At 37.8% G+C, this 23,033-nt stretch overlaps 8 protein-coding genes across 11 annotated transcripts in view; 3 read left to right on the top strand and 5 right to left on the bottom strand.

Annotated features, from left to right (window-relative positions):
• The window catches only part of LOC100640071 (dolichyl-diphosphooligosaccharide--protein glycosyltransferase subunit STT3B), a 15,025-nt gene extending 10,026 nt beyond the window's left edge, over window positions 1-4,999 (bottom strand). The window contains exons 1-8 of the mRNA XM_011404561.2: window positions 4,686-4,999; window positions 4,416-4,524; window positions 4,254-4,363; window positions 3,955-4,049; window positions 3,756-3,904; window positions 3,514-3,657; window positions 3,291-3,345; window positions 2,983-3,178 (exon numbers count right to left, since the gene is read on the bottom strand). Coding sequence (XP_011402863.2) covers window positions 2,983-3,178; window positions 3,291-3,345; window positions 3,514-3,657; window positions 3,756-3,904; window positions 3,955-4,049; window positions 4,254-4,363; window positions 4,416-4,524; window positions 4,686-4,957 — 1,130 coding nt within the window. The 5' untranslated portion in view covers window positions 4,958-4,999. The remainder of the gene's footprint in view (window positions 1-2,982; window positions 3,179-3,290; window positions 3,346-3,513; window positions 3,658-3,755; window positions 3,905-3,954; window positions 4,050-4,253; window positions 4,364-4,415; window positions 4,525-4,685) is intronic.
• Window positions 5,000-5,081: 82 nt separating this feature from the next.
• LOC100641967 (P2X receptor A-like) lies at window positions 5,082-11,237 on the top strand. 2 transcript variants are annotated; one of them, XM_019994569.1, is made up of 5 exons: window positions 5,082-5,197; window positions 5,247-5,331; window positions 5,384-5,979; window positions 6,109-6,278; window positions 10,923-11,237. In XM_019994569.1, exons 1-5 carry the CDS (start codon window positions 5,151-5,153, stop codon window positions 10,952-10,954), a joined length of 930 nt encoding a protein of 309 aa, XP_019850128.1. In that variant the 5' UTR covers window positions 5,082-5,150; the 3' UTR covers window positions 10,955-11,237. The 2 variants fall into 2 exon arrangements, with proteins under 2 accessions (XP_019850128.1, XP_003385281.1); XM_003385233.2 differs by lacking the exon at window positions 10,923-11,237 and adding an exon at window positions 6,411-6,705.
• LOC100639943 (mucin-5B-like) lies at window positions 6,633-8,435 on the bottom strand. Its single transcript, XM_011404560.2, has 4 exons — window positions 8,368-8,435; window positions 8,159-8,311; window positions 7,913-8,092; window positions 6,633-7,729 (listed from the first exon to the last, which is right to left on the bottom strand). The coding sequence occupies exons 1-4, from the start codon at window positions 8,416-8,418 to the stop codon at window positions 6,734-6,736; spliced, it is 1,380 nt and encodes a 459-aa protein (XP_011402862.2). The 5' UTR covers window positions 8,419-8,435; the 3' UTR covers window positions 6,633-6,733.
• A 65-nt stretch (window positions 11,238-11,302) lies between the features above and the next one.
• Window positions 11,303-12,296, bottom strand: LOC109580946 (nuclear transcription factor Y subunit alpha-like). Of its 2 annotated transcripts, none has more exons than XM_019994566.1 (3): window positions 12,084-12,296; window positions 11,798-12,028; window positions 11,303-11,641 (listed from the first exon to the last, which is right to left on the bottom strand). In XM_019994566.1, the coding sequence occupies exons 1-3, from the start codon at window positions 12,150-12,152 to the stop codon at window positions 11,510-11,512; spliced, it is 432 nt and encodes a 143-aa protein (XP_019850125.1). In that variant the 5' UTR covers window positions 12,153-12,296; the 3' UTR covers window positions 11,303-11,509. The 2 variants fall into 2 exon arrangements, with proteins under 2 accessions (XP_019850125.1, XP_019850126.1); XM_019994567.1 differs by having other exon boundaries at window positions 11,843-12,028; window positions 12,084-12,294.
• Window positions 12,297-14,455: 2,159 nt separating this feature from the next.
• On the bottom strand, window positions 14,456-16,529 carry LOC105312149 (forkhead box protein C1-B-like). 2 transcript variants are annotated; one of them, XM_019994564.1, is made up of 4 exons: window positions 16,342-16,529; window positions 16,231-16,281; window positions 15,668-16,159; window positions 14,456-15,617 (listed from the first exon to the last, which is right to left on the bottom strand). In XM_019994564.1, the coding sequence occupies exons 1-4, from the start codon at window positions 16,516-16,518 to the stop codon at window positions 14,685-14,687; spliced, it is 1,653 nt and encodes a 550-aa protein (XP_019850123.1). In that variant the 5' UTR covers window positions 16,519-16,529; the 3' UTR covers window positions 14,456-14,684. The 2 variants fall into 2 exon arrangements, with proteins under 2 accessions (XP_019850123.1, XP_011402861.2); XM_011404559.2 differs by lacking the exon at window positions 16,231-16,281.
• On the top strand, window positions 16,472-19,209 carry LOC105312148 (secretion-regulating guanine nucleotide exchange factor-like). Its single transcript, XM_019994565.1, has 11 exons — window positions 16,472-16,534; window positions 16,582-16,711; window positions 16,754-16,912; window positions 16,957-17,057; window positions 17,102-17,165; window positions 17,222-17,308; window positions 17,362-17,430; window positions 17,977-18,150; window positions 18,200-18,327; window positions 18,372-18,408; window positions 18,837-19,209. The coding sequence occupies exons 1-11, from the start codon at window positions 16,478-16,480 to the stop codon at window positions 19,037-19,039; spliced, it is 1,209 nt and encodes a 402-aa protein (XP_019850124.1). The 5' UTR covers window positions 16,472-16,477; the 3' UTR covers window positions 19,040-19,209.
• Window positions 19,036-20,478, bottom strand: LOC105312147 (nurim-like). Its single transcript, XM_011404556.2, has 4 exons — window positions 20,148-20,478; window positions 19,763-19,929; window positions 19,539-19,703; window positions 19,036-19,486 (listed from the first exon to the last, which is right to left on the bottom strand). The coding sequence occupies exons 1-4, from the start codon at window positions 20,422-20,424 to the stop codon at window positions 19,223-19,225; spliced, it is 873 nt and encodes a 290-aa protein (XP_011402858.1). The 5' UTR covers window positions 20,425-20,478; the 3' UTR covers window positions 19,036-19,222.
• Window positions 20,479-20,548: 70 nt separating this feature from the next.
• The window catches only part of LOC100639817 (cytoskeleton-associated protein 5-like), a 15,069-nt gene continuing 12,584 nt past the window's right edge, over window positions 20,549-23,033 (top strand). The window contains exons 1-10 of the mRNA XM_019994599.1: window positions 20,549-20,702; window positions 20,828-21,021; window positions 21,190-21,313; window positions 21,370-21,449; window positions 21,858-21,948; window positions 22,001-22,084; window positions 22,131-22,266; window positions 22,311-22,414; window positions 22,497-22,610; window positions 22,921-23,031. Of these exons, the coding sequence (XP_019850158.1) occupies window positions 20,637-20,702; window positions 20,828-21,021; window positions 21,190-21,313; window positions 21,370-21,449; window positions 21,858-21,948; window positions 22,001-22,084; window positions 22,131-22,266; window positions 22,311-22,414; window positions 22,497-22,610; window positions 22,921-23,031 (1,104 nt within the window). The 5' untranslated portion in view covers window positions 20,549-20,636. The remainder of the gene's footprint in view (window positions 20,703-20,827; window positions 21,022-21,189; window positions 21,314-21,369; window positions 21,450-21,857; window positions 21,949-22,000; window positions 22,085-22,130; window positions 22,267-22,310; window positions 22,415-22,496; window positions 22,611-22,920; window positions 23,032-23,033) is intronic.

The raw sequence follows: 23,033 nt of genomic DNA, 5'->3' as shown, positions 1-23,033 counted from the left end.
AAAGGCCTTCATACACGAGGCAACTTGTTGCTAGCAACATTTGTGGTTACTTTGATCTTGTAAGCAACATGTTGCTAGAAATAGAAAGATGTTCTATTTTTGGTAACATGTTGCTTGGTTGCTAGCAACAAGTTGCCTCGTGTATGAAGGCCTTAAGCCCTCCATACACTAGGCAACATGTTGCTAGCAACTTCTGTAGTCACTTTGATCTTGTGTCTAAGAATAGAATTCTGTTCTATTTTTGGAACAAGATGATTACAAGATCAAAGTAACCACAGAAGTTGCAAGCAACAATGTTGCCCCATGTATGGTGGCCTTTAAAAGAAGAGATGCCTAGTCAGCCATCTCCAAATAAAGAAATAAAATTATAGGCACATGTACATTTATGTACAATGTGCATTAGATGCTCTAAGAAATTCCCAGCCAAGCTAATCCCACCTCTTCATTACGTGGGGTGGTGCAATAGTCTGGTGACACTGCTACAGAAACTGCTACACTAAGCACAGGTTTGAGTGGACCAATCAGATTACTGCACTCACATGGAAGTAACTTTATCACATGGTCTAATCAAAATGGTTGCAAGTATGACTGACAAACCTGCTGTAGATACGATAAATGCTAGCAAAGGAACAGAAACTAACTGTAGAGGAAGTAACAGAAGAATTCTCACAATAAACTTAGTTAAAACATATACAGATTTCTTCACCCTGCAGATATTGTCCTTGAATTAACTAGAACTTTGATAGATTCCTTCTTGCCTTTAACTGCTTTAGCTCTCCTCACTTAAGGAGGCTTACATGTCAAGAAAACACCTCAAAAGAAACGTGACAGTCATGTGATTATTAGGGCAAGTGTCTCCCTCACTCTGTGTGTATGCATGTGCGTCTCCAGCCATGCCTATCCTGGTTATACCCATGTGTGCACTACTATCTATTTATGAATCAATGAAAATGTGGTAGCATTCTAATAAAAATTTTTTTCATTGATGTAGGTGTGGTTGCAATGAAATAAAATGGCAACTATCAAGGTTATGAATCTCGAGCAAATTTTGACCTTACTTGTAGCAAAATAAAACTGATCTGTTGTCCAGACACTTCTCCAGCAGAGAGAAGTTAAGAAAGCAGATATAAATCTTCAGGGTCACTTTAATCATGGTAATTGGTTGAATGACAGAATATAAAAGTTTAAATATATTTTGAATGGCTCAGAGAAAAGAACGCTTAGCAGTAGTACTCTGCTCTGCATGGTTAGCTCTATAGTTAAATTATATATATGCTTAAAAATTACAGCTGAGATTCCTTACTAACAATAAAACTAGAAGAGCAAGCTATATAATTTCCTTCCATTTGGCATGCAAGTCACAAGTTCTGCATGTGTATTGACGTCAAAATTAGCTTTAATTGTGACATCTAAATATTGTATATTCATTGATGTGGGTGTGGTTGCAATGAAATAAAAATGGCAACTGTGAAGGCTATGATGAAACGGGAGAAAGTCTTGAGCTCAGGGCCATTGACAGGGTTCTGGGGGCCCTGGTGGTACAAAGCATAGGGGAATGGCATCTGCGGTGCGCGAAGCGCGCTGAAAATTTGGCGCATATTAATTAGGGGCGTGGCTTCCGGTAGTTATTATTAGTTAAAACGTAATATTAAAGTTAAAGTTCTTATCTATTAATAAAATGGACACTGTCAGACAAGGATAAAACCGCTGAGCTTAAGAAATGAAGAAATCACTCAACGGAGTCCAGTATATTCAGTTTCTTTTCTTGTAGATGTTCATAAGTAGCTAACAAAGTAATTGTGTACAGGATATGGGGCCCCTGCCCTCTGCTCTTTCTTATGGGGCCCTGGTTTTTTGTACCTGCTACCCCCCCCTGTCAACGGCCCTGCTTGAGCTTACTTGCAGCAAAATAAAATTTGTTATCCAGACACTTCTCAAGCAGCAAGAAAGTTAAGCAGCTACAAAATATTTTTGAATTTCAGAATAAAAGCTTTCCATTGGCTCATCAGAACTAGATTGACAACTAGCAGCGAGACAGTGACTGCTCCACGGCCTCCATCATCTTTCATGATATAAGCAAGATCACTTTGATAACTGCAGAGATTCTTAACTCATAAAGGTAGAAGAACAAGCTATAAAATTTCTTTCTATGCAAATTCTGCATCAGTGTGTTGACATCAAGATTTTTAGTCTTATGTGACTACATCAACGTCTAAACATTGTACATGTACATTGCTAATCAAAAAATGTTAATCGTTTTGCTTGCCCCTTAATGTTTTACATTTGCCTAGTAACTAAAATAAGTACAGTACGTCCTCGATTATCTGAACACCTCTGTGCACTTCTATTGGGAGAGATGTTCAGATAGCTGAAATAGTCTGAATAAGTGAAATGCAACGCAGAATACAGTAGACCGACCTATCCTATACTTTTTTGAAGAATAAATGTGCATGACTTTCCTTTCTCTAACTCGCAAACCATCTCAGGCTTCTCTTTAATGGCCTTCCTCTTGGTTAAGCTCCGTGAACTCCTTGCTCCAGTAGCCATTTTAACCGGTTATTAATAAATTAACTAGTCTGAGCATGTGCATTAGAGACAGCCATGCGTTTGGATAAACGAGGGTTCGGATAAAAGAGGTACGGATAATCGAGGATGTACTGTACTATTGCATTCCTTTCTGCAAGAAAAAATTCTTGAGCAGTGTCACCAGACCTTCCCTCTTGCAGAAGGGGAGTGACCAGACTACACCCAACATTAATTGTGGTGAAAGAATTTCTGATAGATATTCTGGCACAAAGATCAAGTTAGGGATCTGGTGACAGTAATGGAAACAAACTGTATTACAAATATACTATAATATTCTATATTCTTCCATATTTTTCCATATCTGACATGTTTCTTTTTTGCAAGTGAGAACTTGCCATGACAATGTGTGGGTTGATATCATAAATTAAATTCAAAGCTTTCAACCTTCTGCCTCACCCTGTGTCATAAAGTGAATAGAATCTTCCACTCCAAGGAGCAATGACTCCAGCATAAGTGAGACCCACTACAGCTGCAAACACTAGACCAGCTGATACTATCACTGACACAATAAACAACTGCCTGAACTGTCTCCATGTGACACGCCCTTGAACATACTTCAAGAAACTGTACGCTATGGAGAGAGCAAACATGCCTGGGGAGAGAGAGAGAGAAGAGGGGAAAAAAGGGGAAGGAAGAGAGAGTAAAGAAGAGTGAGTAGTAGTAGTAATAGTAATAACATGTACATGTACATGTAATTCTCTTACCAGCTGCTGCCATATGTTCACTGGTCCTAATTGGTTGAAATCCAACAAATGGGACCTAGTCACAAAGAAAGCAAGACATATGCCAAGTTAAAAATAGTAATTCTTTCTTTTTTTGGCAGCAATCAGCCAAAAAGCAGCCAATACAAATCACAAACAATACTGGCTGTCATATTAAAAGCTTTAACACACAGTAATATTGACCGTATTACTACGTTACACATACTTGCATTGAGAATACAAGTCCAACTATATAGAAAGTTGTGTAAGCAACTAATACTCTGTTAGAGAACCGACCAATTATCATTAGAACAAGAACATGTAATGGAATAAGATTAATAATGAAGACATAACCACCCCAAGCAGACACCTGAGAGAGAGAGAGAGAGAGAGAGAGAGAGAGAGAGAGAGAGAGAGATCAAGGGAGAAGAGAGAGTGCAATAATTTTCAAATACAAATGTATGTTACCATGTAGAAGTAGGAGAGAGCAGTAGCAGCTGCCCAGAATACAGATCCTGTCTTTACTGATTTCATCCATAAGAAGTATGTGAACATCAATGCAAAAATGGCAATTCCTTCATTATCGTAGCTGCCAGCAACAGATCTTGAAATGTAACCTAAATTATCATACACATGTACATTTCCTCCAGCTGTTTTTTTTTCTTACCAGGTACAATGGCAATGAAACAGGCGCTGAACAAACCAGCTCTTGTGTTCCAAACCTCACGAGTGAAGAGAAACATTGCAATGGAAGTAAAACCACTAAGAGAGAAACAAATACATTAATTATACCACATTGAAAGTGAAAATAAACAAAATAAATAGCTAGAGAATAATGATAATAATAATAATGATAATAATAATAATAATAATAATAATAATTTTACACTATACACATTAAAACAAAGGATGATAAAATCTTGCAGTTTTTGTGTGTGAATTAAGTATAAAAACATGTAGTACTACCTGAAGGTTGGTGCAAGGAACACACAGACATCTCTAATGTGAACTGAAATATTGAGAGAATTAAGTACAAAATGTATGAACCCTGACGTGACCATTAGACCAGGATATACCTTAAAAGAAATAATTATTTGAAATAATAAATAAAAATAATGTGTTACGTACTGTTCCTCCAACAATCCTCCCCAGGGGGTACCATGCTCTGTCATCAAACCAGTTGAGGAAATCATAGAAGCCATGCTCAGACATGTAATGTGTTGATCGATAGTTAAACCTACAAATAAAAACTAATTATTGCCAATAAATTACATGTATTTATAATCTTTATCGAACAATGGTGTCACTGTATATGTATATACGACCATATTTTTAACATGTAAATAATTATTATCTATTTATTTAATTTTTAATGGTAATTGTATGCAATTTTCTTACCATGGATCAAACTCATGTATGATTGATTCGAATCTAATGACAGCAAACAAACGACTGGAGAATGAAGCAATACAGCACAGGCAGAGTACGACGACTGTGATCAATGATTGAGCCCCATCCAGTAGGTCCGCAGTCTTTTGCTGATGCGAGGCATCATATAAAACTTTTCCCGTTTCTTGTTCTTTTTTGTCTTTTCCCTCCCTCTCCTCCTCGGCTGCAGTACTAGCTGCTTTTAGTTCGGTCACTTCAACTATGGAGCCTTCGTCCGCCATGTGAAAAAGGATCACGTGAGACACCACCTTTGAAAATACAAATTGTCACACGGAAAATATTCCAGATTTGGGCGGTGTCAAAATTAAATACCGTATCCGGGAGTGTACGGAAATCACGTGGTATTTACTTTCTTTCGTTATTTTCTCAAAGGGTCTTAGCAACGAGTGCTTAACAAGGACTTAACTCTTAATTATGTTAAATTATGTCACTTATAAGTATGTAGTTCTAAAGGATTACAGGTAATCTAGAGATTTAGGCTTATTTAGTCATAATATAGTCTATTTTTAGACTAGGTTTGTTTTATTATATTCTTGCTGGTCTCATCATACTTTACACACTGGTTGAGATACTCTACAATAAAGGATACCTCGAGGTAAAATCATACAATTTAAATCATAACGCATAGCTTCCTCTCTTAATATCAGATTGATTCTAAACCAGTCGGTTTTGTACGTGCTGTAGTATCAGATGATCTTCCATTGCTGAATGCGTCCTCTCTATCCTATTGTACCAGTAATCACTCAATAACTAATAATATATCCTGCTATTATGAGACACCGCATGAATTAAACTGGCCAGTCGAGTCACGCTCTCTCTCTATCATGACTTTTGCTAAAGACAAGCTACAGGCGTCTCTGAGTCTCTCCCCTGACAGCGATGAGTTTGAGGGGATCAACGAAACTCAATATTTCACACTGGGTCCGGAACATGTTCTCGTTAAAGTTGATCATGCCGTTGTGGCGTCTCGTTTTGGTAGTGGGCGTGATCAACTCGCTGCCTCGAAGCGTCAGATGATTGGGTACTTGTTAGATTCTAGAGGGGCATTAATTAGAAAATTGAGCATTCCTGGAAAACCAGATAAAATCACATTACAGGAGCTATTAGAGGCTGGAGGCGTGTCTGGACTGGATGAACCCAGCGATGCTCTGAATGCCAAAGGACAGAGTATCAGACAAAGAGGAGTGGTCATAATTGTATCAATTTATTATCAAAACTGGTTTAATACATGGTTCGGGACCAGGTAATGCATTTTAATAAATACTAAAAAATTGAAGTTGACACAAAATGAAATTTTAATTCTGCATTAATCTATTAACCTTCCTTTTGTGTTTTCCTTTCTCTCATTTTTTTCTCTCTTTCTCCTCTCCAGTGATATTGAGTATTCTTATCAAGTCAGACACATTCCTTATATGGATTACAATTCAAAGCAGTTACTTCCAGCTATGCCTCCTCACTCTGATGATGGAACCGGTCGCAAATGGCAGCTGCTACGTAAACGATATTCAGTGAGAGTGGAGTTTCAACAGACTGGGAGTTTAGGTATATAGATTATAAATATTCTCAAATGATTAATCAGCAAAAGCTTTTTTTTGCAGCCTTCCACGTGCATACACAAAAATGAAATATCAATTTTAGATAATTCGAGGCATAATTCTTTCTTTCCCTGTATAGGCATGTTCTCTTTCTCCAGTTTATTACTAAAGCTAGTATCAGGAGTTGGTCTCCTCACATTGACTGCCACCATAATAGACACTGTGGCATTATATCTACTACCTAATAGGATGCTATACAGGAAACATGTGTATGACGAGAGTGGGGACATTAAGAAGAAAAATTGAACCATTCATATCATAATTCTACTGGACTAGCCAAATCAATTTTTGTAACACTGAGTCGATTAAATAAAAATGATTTTTACAAATAAATGAATGAAATACATTACAAAAACATGTTTCTATTACATTAACTGCTATTGGTAATATATGAATGACTGTTTATAAAGTAAAGAATGGAAGATCAAGCAGACCATTGTCCATTAGACCTCGTAATGCTTCCTCTACATCATCATTGCCTTGCTTAGGCCCACCTCCTGATACATTGCCACCAGAACTGGAAGGATTTATTACACCACCCAATCCTCCTTGTATGCTAGTAGGACTTACTATACCACCTAATCCTCCTTGAATGGTAGTAGAAGGATTTATTACACCACCTAATCCTCCTTGAATGGTAGTAGAAGGATTTATTACACCACCTAATCCTCCTTGAATGCTAGTAGAAGGATTTACTATACCACCTAATCCTCCTTGAATGCTAGTAGAAGGATTTACTATACCACCTAATCCTCCTTGATTGCTAGTAGAAGGATTTACTATACTACCTAATCCTCCTTGAATGCTAGTAGAAGGATTTACCACACTACCTAATCCTCCTTGGATATTAGTAGTAGACGATTTAATGGTAGAGTTAGATTCAGTGGTCTGTTGAGTGCCAACAGGAGGTGGTGGTATCACAATGACTGGAGTGCTAGAGGGAAGACTTGCATTAGGCGTCACTGATAGCCTAGCATCATTACTTGTGTGTGAGGTTGAAGGTATGCCAGCTCCAGTTGTACTGATATAAACTCTACCAGTGTTAGTCATTCCATTATTAGTCATAGTAGCATTATTACTAGTAATATCAAAAACACTCTTATCATGGATTACACTGCCTTGAAAAGAACTTGAGGACTGATGTCGAATATTATTACTGATAGTATTAAACTGGCCATTACTTGAAGGAGTGCTATGGTGTATTGGTAGAGTAGCACTGCTTGAAGCACCAATTGAAGTAGAAGAGGTTTTTTGCAAAGGATTAGAAGATGATGCACTGGATGAAGAAGCTGAAGAGACTCCACTAGGTTGAGGTAGCACGTTTCCTTTTTGAAACCGACCATACTGTCCTCTGTTCCTATTCAGAGCATGAAGGTGTCTTGACTCGTGTAGATATTTCTGAAATGAAAGAGAAAAACTCATGGTTAAGGGCAGTAAAAAATAATATCTACATGTAATACAAAGGGAGTGTTTTGATGAAGCAATTGGCATGCATTGTACATGCAAGTTATTAATTTTGAATCGGCTCAAACTTTCAATGAAAAAATTGGAACCAATTTCAGTAAGTCCATCCCTCCTCACTTGTCTTGATTTCGGTATTCGACCCTCGGCCTCTAGTTTTGCTCTTGCTTGTCTTCTCTTTAGGATCCGGTGATATTGCTTAGCGTTGACATACAATGGCTCTTCTTCTACAATCTCTCCTCCATTATTCAATGGGAACCTGGATAAAGCATTGAGAGCCCCAGCAGCACCTGGCACCATCTAAGGAAATAAAATTTTTAAATTCATGAAATTTGAAATTATTTCTATTCATTAATAACTAATTACCATTAGCATTTGAGTTGCTTGTAAGCTATTGAGTGAGGATAGTAGGTTAGCAATGTTGGTAGGATCAGCTCCTTTCTCAAGGGAAGAAGTAAAAAGAGCATTTTCCGCGAGTGCACTTTGTAGAGCTTGAAGAATAGCCACCTCAGATGCGTTCTATAGAATGAATAAATAAATAACTCATCAGAAAAGAATAATAAAATGCTCAGTACCTCGCTAATGAGACCAGCAAGAGCCTCTTGTTGTTGCTGTTCTGACGCCATTTTCTTAAGGGCGGGCACTAATCATTACTAATGACACTTGGGCGGGGTTTGTTGTTATAAAAAGGGCGTGGATTTGTTATTTGTGCGCATGCGCAATATACCATGTGAGTTCTATACCATGTGAGTTCTCGTGTATCAAGTATTAACAATGGCTGAAGGCGAAGCTGAAGGTGAATCTTGCTGTAAAAGACTTAAATTTGATCTTTCTCTCTTCGATGACAAGTCTGATGGTGATTTTGACGATGACTCAGAACCTTCTATCATTACTGTGAACCAATCTGCTGCAAATCAGCTTGATTTACTGCCAAATGAGGTAATACATGAGATATGCATGATGCTCTCACTAAGGGACAAGATGTCCCTTAGATTAGTCAATAGAAGACTCTACATGATATGTTCTGATCCCCATTTGTGGAGAAACGTTTTCATTGATCATGCTTATCATAATACAAATGCTCCATTCATCAAGTCGGCTTTACAAACATGTCGCCCACATGTGCAGTCACTGAGTTTAAGGGGAGAACTACCATTCAGTAAATATCAAGAAATGCTTCTTGGATCTGATAACATTTCTAGTTTAAATCTTTATGGGTTTCAAATTTCTGTCTTTGCTTTGAAGAAGATTTATTCAGATTTACACCATTTGCAGTTCTTAAGCCTCACTTTTGCTTACGAGTTGCCTTTTTCTTTGGACAAATATTTCAAAATTTTTGCTAAGCTAAAAAAAGTTGTACTGGTTTATAATTACATGTATTCTGAACCAGTAAAACTGTTTGAGAAATGGTTGTTAAACAACTGCTTGCCACAAACATTTATTGTCATTTCAGTTTATAACGAGACATATTGGTCCAGGAATATACACCATTTTCCGAATATAAATCATTCTGCTTATTTTGCAGCTTATAGGAAATATCGCCGACCTTTGAACTTTGATTTTTATGACATACCCCAGTACTCGGTCGAAATTGGCCCCAATAGCTCCGAATCTGTTGCTATGACTGTTAATGGGGAGCTATTGGTTACAATGAGGGATTTGATCACGCCAATGAATAATGATGTTAGCCAAAGATATGCTGTTTTTAAAGATGAAGCTGTCACTCCTGGCCTGTCAGTTTATAACAGTCAATATGGAGTTAACATCACCGTACTTGGATTTTCTTGCGTAACCGTATCACTAGAGTCCTTTCGTATAATTGTCAAGGATACCCCTAACGTATTGGAGGTCAGTTTGAAGGGAAGTATTATATCCGATTGTCTTAACGCTTACATGGTCCCATTATCTGTACACTGCCTCAAACTAAGAGGATTGGATGTGTCTTGTTTCTCTAGTAGCTCCAGAGTAAGCGTCAACTTTGATGTAGAGCATTTTTGGAGCCTTTTGTCGAAAATGAAATATTTGGAATATTTATTAGTCAAATGCTGCTCTCTCTCACCACTTAACTCCAACTCACAGGCTGGTAAACATCCATTAAGAGTCCTAACTGATAGAGAATTGGCAGTAAAGGAAAGGGTTATTGGTCACATTAAGAGAATGACCAGACTCAAAGGTCTTCACGTCGTTGATGCTACTGAAACTGAAGAATTAGATTATTTTATTAGTCAACATTTGCTTTCAATGATATCAAATCTGGAGTCTCTTTTATATCTGGGAGTCAATATTGGATTTGCTGCATGTATTGCTTCACTCAAGTCGTACAATATTGAAGGGCTTGAAAGCATTCTTCAGAAATGCCAGAAACTTTCTGTTCTTATTATTAATTGTACACCAATCAAAGTTATCGAACTACCAGTGGATCCAGCACTATACGGTAATCTCACCCATCTCTGGCTTCATTGCTCATTTACACCAATGGATTTGGTATTCGGTGATGCTCTGTCTATTAATAGTAAGAAAAAATTGAAACATTTACTCTTGAGACGTCAAAATGTCAGCACTGAAAAAGATGTTCTGGATAGAATGATAAAGGAGGATAATTTTATCACCCTTTACGAATTTGCAAGAGGTACGTTTAATAGATATGACAGAAATAGAAGTAAGAATTGGAGTAAGCAGTCAGGGCTAGACCGTCATGTAGCAGAGTTTCCAACTTTATATTAATTACAAAAAGGTTGTATTTATAATAAAATTTGTAGGTACTGGTTATTTTTGTGTTTGTTTTAGGTTTATTTTTCTTTAGTTGTTGTTTTCTTTTTGTTTTTATAACATTGTTATTATTGAAATAAAGCATGATGGAACTGGTCGCAAATGGCAGCTGCTACGTAAATGATACTCAGTAAGGGTGAAGTTTCAACAGACTGAGAGTTGAGGTATATCGTAGACTATAAATATTCTCTTGTTCTCTCAGATTATAAATCAGTAAAACTGGCAGCTTGCATTAGCTATAATATTGATTAATCCTATGGTTCACATTTAAATGCTAGCCTACAATCCTACATGTGCATACACAAAAATAAAATATCAATTTTAAATAATTCAAGACACAATTCTTTCTTCCTCTGTATAGGTATGTTCTCTTTCTCCAGTTTATTACTATAGCTAGTATCAGGAGTTGGCCTCTGCCACCATAATAGACACTGTGGCATTATATGTATTACCTCATAGCAAGAGTAGGATGGTATACGGAAATAATGTTTATGACAAGAGTGGGGACATTAAGAAACATCAAACCATTCATATCATGATTTTACTGGACTAGCCAAATGAATTTATGTTCTCTTTCTCCAGTTTATTACTATAGCTAGTATCAGGAGTTGGCCTCTGCCACCATAATAGACACTGTGGCATTATATGTATTACCTAATAGCAAGAGTAGGATCGTATACGGAAATAATGTTTATGACAAGAGTGGGGACATTAAGAAAAATCAAACCATTCATATCATAATTTACTAGCCTATAATCAATTTTTGTAACACTGAGTCAATTAAATAAAAATGATTTTTACGAGTAAATGAATAAAATACATTACAAATTTTATAAAACATGTTCCCTATTACACTAACTGCTATTGATATAATATATGAATGTGTTTATAAAGTAAAGAATGGAAGCTCAAGCAGACCATTGTCCATTAGACCTCATAATGCCTCCTCTAGGTCATCACTGCCTTGCTTAGGCCCACCTCCTGATACAGGATTGTGCATGTTTCCTTTCTAAAACTGGCCATGCTGTCCCCCCTCTTCCTATTAAGAGCATGAAGGTGTCTTGATTCGTGTAGATATTTCTGAAATGAGAGATTGAAACTCAAAAAATTGCTATTGGAAATTTAACTCAAATGGTTAAGGGTAGTAAAAATTAATCCAATGGGAGTGTTTTAATGAAGCAAAATTCGCATACATGTACATGTAAGTTATTAATTTTGAATCGGCTCAAACTTTACAATGGAAAAATTGGAACCAATTTCAGTCAGTCCATCCCTCCTCACTTGTCTTGATTTTGGTATTTGACCCTCGGCCTCTAGTTTTGCTCTTGCTTGTCTTCTCTTTAGGATCCGGTAAAATTGCTTAGTGTTGACATACATGTATAATGGCTCTTCTTCTACAATCTCTCCTCCATTATTCAACGGGAACCTGGCTAAAGCATTGAGAGCCCCAGCAGCACCTGGTAGGATCTAAAAAATTATATTTTAATCAATTTCACGTAATTCAAAGTTACTGGTATTTTACTATTAAAAGCCTGGTTAGCAATGTTGGTAGGATCAGCTCCTTTCTCAAGGGAAGAAGTAAAAAGAGCATTTTCCGCGAGTACACTTTGTCGAGCTTGAAGAATAGCCACCTGAGATGAATTCTATAGAATAAATAAATAAACAAATCATCTTAATAAGATGCTGTTCTGACGCCATTTTATTAAGGGCGGGCAATGTTGAGTCTTTGCGGGCGGGGTTTGTTGCTATGGGGCGGGGATATGTTGCTATTAGAATGGGCGGGGTCTAACTAGCTACTAGTACTAGTATCATATGCAAAAATGGCTACTCCTCACTCATCGTTTCCCAGTGGCTACCAGCAGCCTCCTTCTCTTCAACCTGGAGCCAGCTACGTCTCTCGTAATTTGCCTAGACAAAACATTTATGGGGAAATGGCTACTAATGACATGCTTCAGCGTATGGTTCACTACAGCGAGCGATCTACATCAGTCGCCGCCGATCAGTTTTTCAACCCAGTCGAGTTGAGCCACAAATATCATCAAGCAGAGGAGCAGTCCCTCTCCCCCTCAGCCTCAGAGACGCTCAAGAGAAGCCACTGGAAGCCTTCCTCAAAAGCTGACAAGTGTTATGATCCTAAATGTGCCCAGAAGCTCTCCCGTTTGATCAAAAAACGAAATTGTTGCATGTGTGGTGAAGTGTTCTGTCAAAAATGTACGTCATTCCGTCGCAAGTTATCACCTGATGCTACCCCAGACCCTACCTTAGGCAAACCCTGTCACGTCTGCAATGTCTGCTTCAACACTGACGTTGATGATATCGGGAATGAATATGATTGGACACGAGTTTTTTTGGATCAGAGGCATCACTTGATATCCTCTCTACGACAGAAAGAAGAGGAGTCACTCTCTAAGCCCATACCTTCTCTCACGACGGCTAATAGTAAATTAAAGAGAGAGCGAGTACAGCAAGAGTTGAATAGGCTAACAATTGGTTTTGCTGGTAGCAATAGCTGGATAAGGAGCATGCTGTCCATACCAGCCTGGCAGAAGAGCCCTCACTGGAAGGAGCCTCGTAGGTCCCACCAGTGTCTCGATTGTCACAGCTCATTTAAGAAATTATCAAAGAAAGTGAATTGTCGTGTTTGTGGTCAAGTCTATTGCTCTTCTTGCACAAAGGCAGAGCTGATTATTTTCCTACCCAACAATGGCTGCTCCTCTCCTCAATGGGCTATCAATGGGAAGGTAGGTACACCTACCTCTCCACATGCCACTGTACTCCTGCCGGTTTGCAGGATGTGTGAGAGTGAGTTAGAGGAGATACTTATTGATGAGATGGAGTCTGCAGCTGGTGAGGAGGAGGAAGAGGAGGAGGAAGATTTTATGGACTGTCTCTCTCAGTTGCACTTAGCACTCTTTACATTCAAGTCACGTATTGAAATATGGCTGCCGCAATATCAGAAGCTTGTTGATTCAATGGATATTGTTGATGGGCAGTCAAAACTGGTTAGCGATTTAGCAAAATCTCAATCAAATCTCTCGGATCAGTTCTCACAAATGGCCATCGAAAGTCAAAAACTCCGTCGTCTTGAGCCTCTCACTCCCTCACAGGCTAAGGTACTCAAGAATATAACAATAGCAATGTATCATTTCTACAGCGAGAACATGTACCTCTTTCGTACTAGTAAAGAGAAGCTCAGTGAAGTGATGCCAGTAGAAAGTATGGAGCTGCTTCAAGATGCTGTTGATCAGATTAGCTATGACAGGGTCCATATAATTGTACGACAGATAGCATTCGAAGCAGTCAATTTTGAATTGAGTCACAAACTCACCGGGCAGACATTCACCCAGCAGCTGGTTCATTTGACTGAGATCATGGAGGAAGAGGGCGAGATTTATTTTGCAAAGAAACGCAAAAATTGGGACAAGCATCTCAAAGATGTCCAACGCATGGTCCGGGAAGATTACGAGGGAGCTAATCCCATGGGGGAGAAAAGAAGAAGACTAAGGCTACCAAAGAACATTAAAAAGCAACCTCATTACAAGCTAGTCATACATTACAAGCTCCTCTCTCAATGTTGCAATTATCTTAAGAGGATCTCTCGTGAATTGGATGCTAAGACGACTGAGAGTGTGTTTGGACGCACGAAAGCAGAGCTATCATCCATTTGTGACGGATTTGATAAGGAGAAGATTAAACTGAAAAAAGATAACCCACAGGCATTCATCAAAGACGGAAAGAGGTGAGATCACTCCTTTAGTTGACTGTTAACATTTCAATTAACAAGTGTATACATGATTGATTCTTGTATGATGTGTGTGTATGTTGTTCACAAGCATTAATGACTTTTATACTGTTTTTATGATTAATTTTTCATGATGATTTTTTCTAATTAATACAAATTTTACACAAGATAAAATAAATAATAATAATTAGTATAGGCTTATTTAAAATAGAATATTTATAAGTAGCTAGGTAGGTTTATATATATTATATACATGTACTTTTATGTCTAATAATAATAATAATTAGTTTTGTGGTGGGTTAAAATATGTGACAAATAAAATACCATAATGTAGTAAATGCTCACTCGTTGTTAATATTGTAATTATCAGTTATAATCTTTTTAAAGATGGCGGAACTCTGCTAGTCTCAGCGGGGTTGTATTACATGCATACAATCTACTGTTGGGATCCATAGCACCTCCTACACATTTTATAGGCGTGCAGCCTGGTAGGATTTCCCCTATATCCTTCACTGGAGTACTACTATTGTAGTATATGCCACTCTCTCCACTTCCAATCTCACCACAAGCATTGATGCCCAAGTATGGTTTTGAGGGTGTGCAGAGTGGGGAGAGCCCTGTGATTGTATTGGGGGTTCTTGAGAATCCACTGCTTCCATTGTAGCCACTGCCAGGTTGTTGGGGTGGCTTTGATCCAGTCCAGTAGGAAAGGAAAGGTGATAACGAGATGTTGTTTATATCAGGAAAATGTGGAGCAAGCTCATCTTTTAGCGGAGTGAGATAAGAGAGATCAAGCAGGGAGTTGTTGCTAGTGTCTAGAGGACCGCTGCTGGATTGATGCTTCTCTACGGAAGAGTGTTGAGATGGTACGTGTGCTGGGAGAAAAGGCTGGATTGAAGGTGGATACATCTGTGGATAAGAAGTGGAGTGATGGTGCTCCAGAGGATGAACTAAGAAGTTTCCTGGCTGGCTGCTGTTCTCTTTATCTGCCAGTGAGATTGGTGACATGTGAAGGCTGGGCGATGATGATAATACATCTCGACGCTCCTTTTGTGAAGACTCACAGTGCGAGGGCACAAATTTCCCTTTACTACGTATAACCTGTGATGAGTTGGTGGCACTCTGATTGAGGTAGACCGATGATGGGTCTATGACTGGTGGGCGCAATGTCATCAGCAGCTTCATGCACCTCTCCACTTCTTCCTGTCCCTCTGAGAGGAGGGTCCAATAGGCTCCGTTACCACGTCTTGGTGGATCAATGTAGACCTTTTGGAAGAGATTCTTTTTTATGGACAAATTGTGTCGAATTGAATTCTATAAAAATTAATAATTAAATTCAGTAAAATGTAATGCTATGTATGTACCTTCCAAGCTCTTGCTTCTGGCATTCTAAAGAAGGGAAAGTTGTCTTCAATCCACCTGTAAATTGAATTTAATGTAAGCATGTTCTGTGGGTGACTATTTATTGCTAGTGAAATTAAAGCTGCATAGGAGAAAGGTGGACGAATGCTCTCAGAATCTGCATTTGGTTTTACATCACTAGTAGGCTGCTGTTTAGGTTTCCCATAGCTTAGCTTCTTACGTCCTTTAGGTCCAGCCCCAGGCTGATTGAAAGCCCTATAGTTTTCTCCACTATTTCCAGTATTTTCCAGTGGAGGGAAATGAGGATCCATTGTTCCTAGCCAACGTATATCAGTCAAGCTGTCATCTATAACTGAAAAAAATTGTGGAGCTTGTTGCTGCAGTTTTGGCATCATCAAGCAACTATTGTTGTTCAATGGTGCCAGAGTTTGCTTAGGAAATGCAGGTATCATAGTGGTACATTCAAACAACACAGGACTTTGTTCCTTTCTGATCTATAATGCGAGAGAGACGGAGAGAGTCAAATACAATGCTACCATGGATACGAATAATAATTTTAATGTACTTTCGCGGGAAAGACTGTGTTGCTATCGGTGGTTGCTGCAAAAATGCTGTACTAAAGCAGACGTGGGCGAGTGTAAATATAATAGCAGTATTGTACAAACATATAACTTACACTGCTGGAATGAAAGCGGGGGAAGATAAGGAGATTGCTATCTAATCTATGGTGACACCTCCAGCAAAATAAACTGCGAGCTGCGATAAAAGGTGGGCGGATATTTTCCCGCCGTGATTCGAATCGAGTTCTGCGCATGCGCAGTGGAGCAATGGCGGCCTCTGCCCGTGAATCCATTCTCCTTTTTTCGTGGGTAAACAACAAACATGTTATTCTGTCATTTAATTATTCATTTAATAGGGAGCTAACAGTTATGGTCAGCTTGGAATAGGAAATACTATAGACCAAAGCTCTCCTGTATTTTTAGAAAACCCAATTCAAAAATGGCAGCAGATCACAGGGGGAGGGGCTCACACTCTCCTACTAACTAGTGAGAGAAAATAATTATGATGGGTTATGCATGTACATGTAGGTAATGGGGACCTTTATTCGTGCGGTTGGAACAAAGAGGAACAATTAGGACATCAATTGTTACAGAAAGACAAGTCATTAAATATTCCGAAACATATTCCAGACCTACCTAAAATTCTTAAAGTTGCTTGTGGATGGAGTCATAATCTAGCGATTGATGGTAAGTACATTTCTGCTCATAGCAACTTATTTTAATTTTATTAGAACATGGTAGACTTATTTCTTGGGGCTCAAATAAGTACGGGCAGTTAGGAGGAGCACAAGAATCAGGAAACACTTCATTGTACATAATACTAGACAAAGCTGTGGGTCCATTATGAATAAAGTATATCTTTAATTTTTAGTTTAGGCATTTAACAGTGAGCCTGTGATTGATATAGGAGCTGGATTAAGACATTCTGCTGCTATTAATGGTAACTTGAGTCTAATTTATTAGACATAGGAGGTTGGGGATTGGTATGTTGGTTAGGTACTGGAAGTCTCTTTACTTGGGGAGATGGCAAGAAAGGACAATTAGGACACCCTGACCTTACAACTATTAAGAAACCAACACAAGGTACATAGATAGTTAAAGGGAGATATTGAATAGCCACTTAATATGTTTTCTAGTTTCATCAATGGCTGGCATGATATGTGAAGGAGTATCACTTGGATCTCATTTCACTGCAGTTAGAACAGGTTTAGTTTTCAAAGCCTGAAATTACTTTTAAACAATGTTCAGACATTGCTTCTGAACATTGCTTAATTTGATCTGCTATTTTTATGAAACAATTTGACAGATTTCCCACAGGATTTTGACATAGTGCTCATGCAGCTTCTTGTCAGTGGATTGTAAAAATTGGGCCAATACCCTGTACTGTAGTACAGGGTATTTGAAAAAAATCACAAGAGGAGAATTATCCATTTTTATAATTTTTTCTGATACATATACATGTTTTTGCTGATTCGAATCAAGTTTGGATTTTTTTATGAATTTCTAAAGTTGCTCAAAAATTGGGCCAATGACCAAAGACTATTTGGTCTTTGGCCAAATTTTGTCCAAAATGGCCAGGAGATTTTTATAATTGTTTCTGGTACATGTACATACATTGTATATACTTACACGTTATGTAGAAAGTTTGTGCTGATTTCGATCAAAATTGGATTTTAAAAATAAATGTTTAAAATGTTATTTGACTGTTATTCAGGCTCTTTAGCACTTTCTTTTTTTTCTTTCTTTTTTAGTCGAAGGTGATGTGTATTGTTTTGGTGATAATCGTCACGGACAATGCGGAGCTCCTCCTCCCAACAATGCCGTGGGTGATGCCTCTAAACTAGTCCTACTTCCAAATAAGGTCGATAGATTACCACCCGTGTCTGAAATTCACTGCGGATGGAGTCATTGCCTTGCTGTTACTAGTAAGTAAGGGTATCTTTGTAACAACTAAAATTTAAGGACAGGAGATAGAAGGAGAAGACAAGAGGAGAAAAATGATATATTCTTGGGGTAGAGGTGACTATGGACAATTAGGTATTGGTAATACTATTGATCAGTATCAGCCACAAGAGATATCATCATTGCATGGAGTACAGCAAGTTAGCAGTGACCCAACATAATAATGATTTATTATTATTCGCAGGTTTGTTGCGGTTCAGAGCATAATTTAGCCATTAATGGTGAGCTTGTTACTACTTTTAGAGCAAGAAGTAATATGATATTGCATTTCCTCTGCATGAGAATAGGGAAACCAATATTTCCCTTAAAATGGCAAGGAAGGCTAATAAAGCAGATATGCCACTGTTGCAAAAAAATTTGATGTAGAATAACAGCCTCAACTTGTGAAGCATGCACAACTACTGACATGTATAAGCTATGACAGCAGGTACTGTCTCTAGCTTTTAACACAACCTTTTATTGATCCAAAATGTCATGAGCTGATGATGAAAGTTCATAATTTTAAACCAAGATAACTTCATCAAGATTTATGTATTTACACGTGTACATGTAGCTGTAGGAAGTATAGCCTTTTGGATAGCTTGGCCTGGGGGCTGAGCCCCTTAATGTTTTACATTCATCTAGTTACATGTATTATTATGTTTATTAGGAGATGGAGAATTATTTTCATGGGGCTGGAATGAGCATGGCAGTTGTGGCAATGCTGATACTAGTAATAGACTGACACCTGGTTTAGTATTGCTACCAAAGTCACATGACTTAGAAAAATCGACTTCAGAATCTCCTACTCTAAATGTTATCATTGGTAGTGGAGCTGGTTGTTCTTTCATTTCAACAATAACAAATACTTAAATTATTAGTGAGTGAATGATGGAATTTGTGTGTACAAAAGATAAAGAGAGAGAAAAGGAATGAATCAAAACTAAAAGAGCAATTATAAGGAAGGAAGAAAGAAATAAAGAACAATTGAAAAAAGGAACACTACTCTACATAAAATTATGATAATAATTATAATAAAGGAATATTTTATAGTCATCAGTTATATTTTAGTGACATTTTCTTTTCCTTGAACATCTCCCTAACATAAAAGACATCATTTTCATTTAACTTGCTGCCCCATATCAAGTACAATGGAATCATTACGGCGACCAGTAGACGGTCGTATGTCATGGTGGGTACGGCCCAGAGGACAATAATGGGACAAAGGAGGACAGGGTGACGCATGTGACTATACAGCCCCTTGTGATCCTCTGATTTCGACGATAAGGGAGATTCAAGACCTTTATAATGACAATATAGCTATTTTTTTTAAATAATAAATTAATATGGATAAAAGGAGAAGGAGACTTACTTGTTTAATTCCTAGTAGTTCAAGATAGTCTACAGTGAAGAGTGACAATGCCATAGAGCACCAGCTTATGGTGTGGATGGTTCCCACGATGCTAAGAAAGAGGGTAGAGTCATCGGGACAGTGCCACAGCTGGTATGGGATGGGTCTCCATAGCCAGTGAATAAACTGAAAAGTAACAATAATAATAATAGGTATTTGAAATGAATACTATTGTAATTACTTACTTCTAGTACGATGCAGGTAGTAATGGTGTAGAGGGCACGAGAGAAAGGGCCCATGTTCAATTTGTGGAGAACAGCATCAATGTTTAGCCAATGCATAAAAGAATGCTGGAGAACAAATATGAACATTAGGAGTCCATTAAAACCAATGTCCTTCATCAAAGCATTCACTATGAAGAGAAATTAAAATGTATACAATAAAATATAATTGATTATACTGGATGCTGGGAAAATTTCAAATCACTAAATTTACATGAACTTTGGAAGATTTTACTTTTTAGTTTAAAATTTTATTTTTTGAAATCATACATATTGTGGTATAAACAATTATGTATATACACATTATCATGCACCACTTATTATTATCAAAATAATTATTATTATTTACCATCAGTGACATTGTTATCACTGCGATACTGATGAACCACTAATGGAGTGAAGGAGGCTGGCAGTACGAGGTGTCTCAGAAATGAAACAAGAACATAAATGTAAAGTATAAGTGTCACTATGATTTCAATGAAGAAAGAGAGAGAAGAAACAAAATGGTTCCTTTGAACTGTCCCATATTCCCGTCCCTCCTCTTCTTCCTCCTGCAGACCCAGTCCTTGGTCAGGTGAAGCTTGATGTACTGTTAAATCATCAAATTCCTCTTCACTGTCTGCCATTTTTACCACAGAGATCCCAGGCTAGGAAACCTATCACGTGATGTAAAAGCTAGTCTAGTTAACTAACCAGAGTTAATAAGTTTAGTCACGTGTCTACAATCTTGCATTCTGGTTGGCCAGTTCTTTCCCGGGAAGACTTGTTTTAAAAGGAGGACGGACTCACTCTCTTCCCTCTTACTCTCTCTCTTCCTGAGGCTTCTCTCTTTTCAGTAATGGCGGAGGGACCACCCCCTGAGGATTTCTCCAAGCTCTCAATTGAAGCCAAACTTGCCCATAAAGTATGAGAATTGCTGTGTCATCCCTTCACGAGACTATCCCTTCATCAAATATATATAATATTATAATAATGATTTTGATATAATATATGTACATGCATGTTCCTTCTTATTTAATTCCCCTTTAGGTATGGAAGGCAAGGTTAATGGGTTATGAGGAGGCGACTAAGTTGTTTAAAAAAATAGATGATGAGTCCAGTCCAGAGTACAATCCTTACACTCCTTTGGTTCGTAAGTTTCCTGTTGAAGCAAATGCTGTAGCTCAAGAGAAGGCACTTGAAGCAACGCTGGCCTTTGTAGAGTTTGCCTCTGCGGCTGGAAAGTGAGTATTTAAAAAAAATTAATTAGTTATTAGTCATTATTTTGTGTTAATTTGATAATGTTATTTTTCTATTTATAAGCATGGGGGAAATATTTACTTTGCATTATTATACTAAGTGCATTTACTCTACTTCTCTCTCTCTCTCTCTCTCTCTCTCTCTCCCACCAGAATTTGTTCTGAAGTTGTTGCTGGTATTGTAACTAAGTGTCTTAATGCTCGTCCTAAGACAAAGGAACTGGGCGTGTCCATATGTCTGATGTACGTTGAGACTGAGAAACAAGACCTAGTCATTGTAAGTATTTTGCCCAGTGACTCCACCCACTAATTAATTGCATGCTCTTTAATTAGGAAGAAATATTAAAAGGACTGTCTAATAAGCAGCCAAAGATTGTTGCTGCTTGTATTGGAGTAGTAGCAAGAATACTAAAGTTAGTGTCCCTCTATACTGCTCTGTACGTTGTATGTTAGTTATTTAAGTGCTCTGTGTTGTAATTTTTGAGGGGCTTGAGTTTTGTTATTGTTGTCATTTAATCACCATTTGCCAAAATTAAACCAGCCATATTTCAAATGTCTTATGACCACCCACAAATTTGCAAATTTAAAATCCTTAAAATATGGAAATTCACCAAAATTTCACCCCCTCCAAAATTGCCTTTATTCCTCTCCCCCTCTCTCTCCTTGAATTCTCTCTCTAATATTTACATTTTCATATACACATGTACATGTAGTACGATAGTGTATAGTGTACAGTTATAGTTTTGTATGTCCTTCTTGTCCCACTTTACGTTGATTCCTCTCTCTTGTCAATTACTCCTCTTCATTCCTCTTCTCCTCAGAGAGTTTGGTATAGGAGTGTTGAATATCAAGTTATTACTGAAGTCAGTTCCAAGCATGTTTGATCATAGTGACAAGAATGTACGAGCTGAGGTAAATTACTAATAACAATTAATAATAATTATTGTTAATTTTAATGTTATAGGCAAAGGCTCTAGCCATCGAGTTGTATCGGTGGGTGGGCGTGGCTTTAAAAGCATCCATTGATGGGAAGCTGAAGCCTATACAGGTACTTCGTTATTAGTGGGTGTGGTCTAATGGCTAATTGTTAATAGATGAAAGAGTTAGAAGAAGAGTTTGGTAAGTTGACTGATTCAGGTCCACCAGCTCCTACAAGACTACTCCGTTCCCAGCAAGCAGTTGCCGCTCAAGCCCCACCCACTGCTGACACTGATCCTGATGAATCTTTAGGTAATTATGATTCATGAACTAACCTTTTATTTTACTGTTTGTAGGCGGAGCTGTTGCCGTGGTAACTGCACCAGCGATTGATCCATACGATCTTTTAGAGGCAGTCAATGTCTTGGGAAAAATGCCGAAAGACTTTTATGAGAAAATTGTAAGTTTTAGTTTAAATTAAGTTTTGAGTTAAAATTTTTAGTTATTATTTTTATACAAGATTTTAAAAATTATATTTGTAGGCGGACACTAAATGGAAGGAGCGTAAAGAAGCACTTGAAGCTGTATTACCTCTAGCTCAATCACCAAAAATAGAAGAGGGAGATTATGGGGAATTGATAAAAACACTGAAGAAGGTACAAAGTACATGCACTATAATTTCATTAAGAATAAAGTGTATCTACTCTTGGTAGTATCTTTATTTATTTACAGTATAGCGCTTTAATTTGGCGGAGTTTTATTTTGGCGATTGGCGGTCTGCAAGCAGAATTACCAATATTAAAACCACCAATCATTAATGCGCATGCTCAGTAATGCATGTGTACACAAAAATCGCCAAATTAAAAACTGCTAATTACAATTTTACAGCAAAATCACCAAAATAAAGCCCTATACGGTTAATATTGTTGTGTTTTATTTCATTACTATATTGTGCATCCTCTCCAGGTTATAGCAAAGGACAGTAATGTATTGGTAGTGGCATTAGCTGGTAATATACTGACTGGTCTCGCTAAAGGATTGAGGAAGAAGTATGGTCCTTATGCTAGTGTCTCTCTCGC

The sequence above is a fragment of the Amphimedon queenslandica genome, unplaced genomic scaffold, assembly GCF_000090795.2.
Source record: "Amphimedon queenslandica unplaced genomic scaffold, v1.1 AMPQUscaffold_13470, whole genome shotgun sequence".
Classification (NCBI taxonomy): Eukaryota; Metazoa; Porifera; class Demospongiae; order Haplosclerida; family Niphatidae; genus Amphimedon; species Amphimedon queenslandica.
Note: the sequence above shows the minus strand (reverse complement) of the source record. Positions and strands in the feature narration are given on the sequence as shown.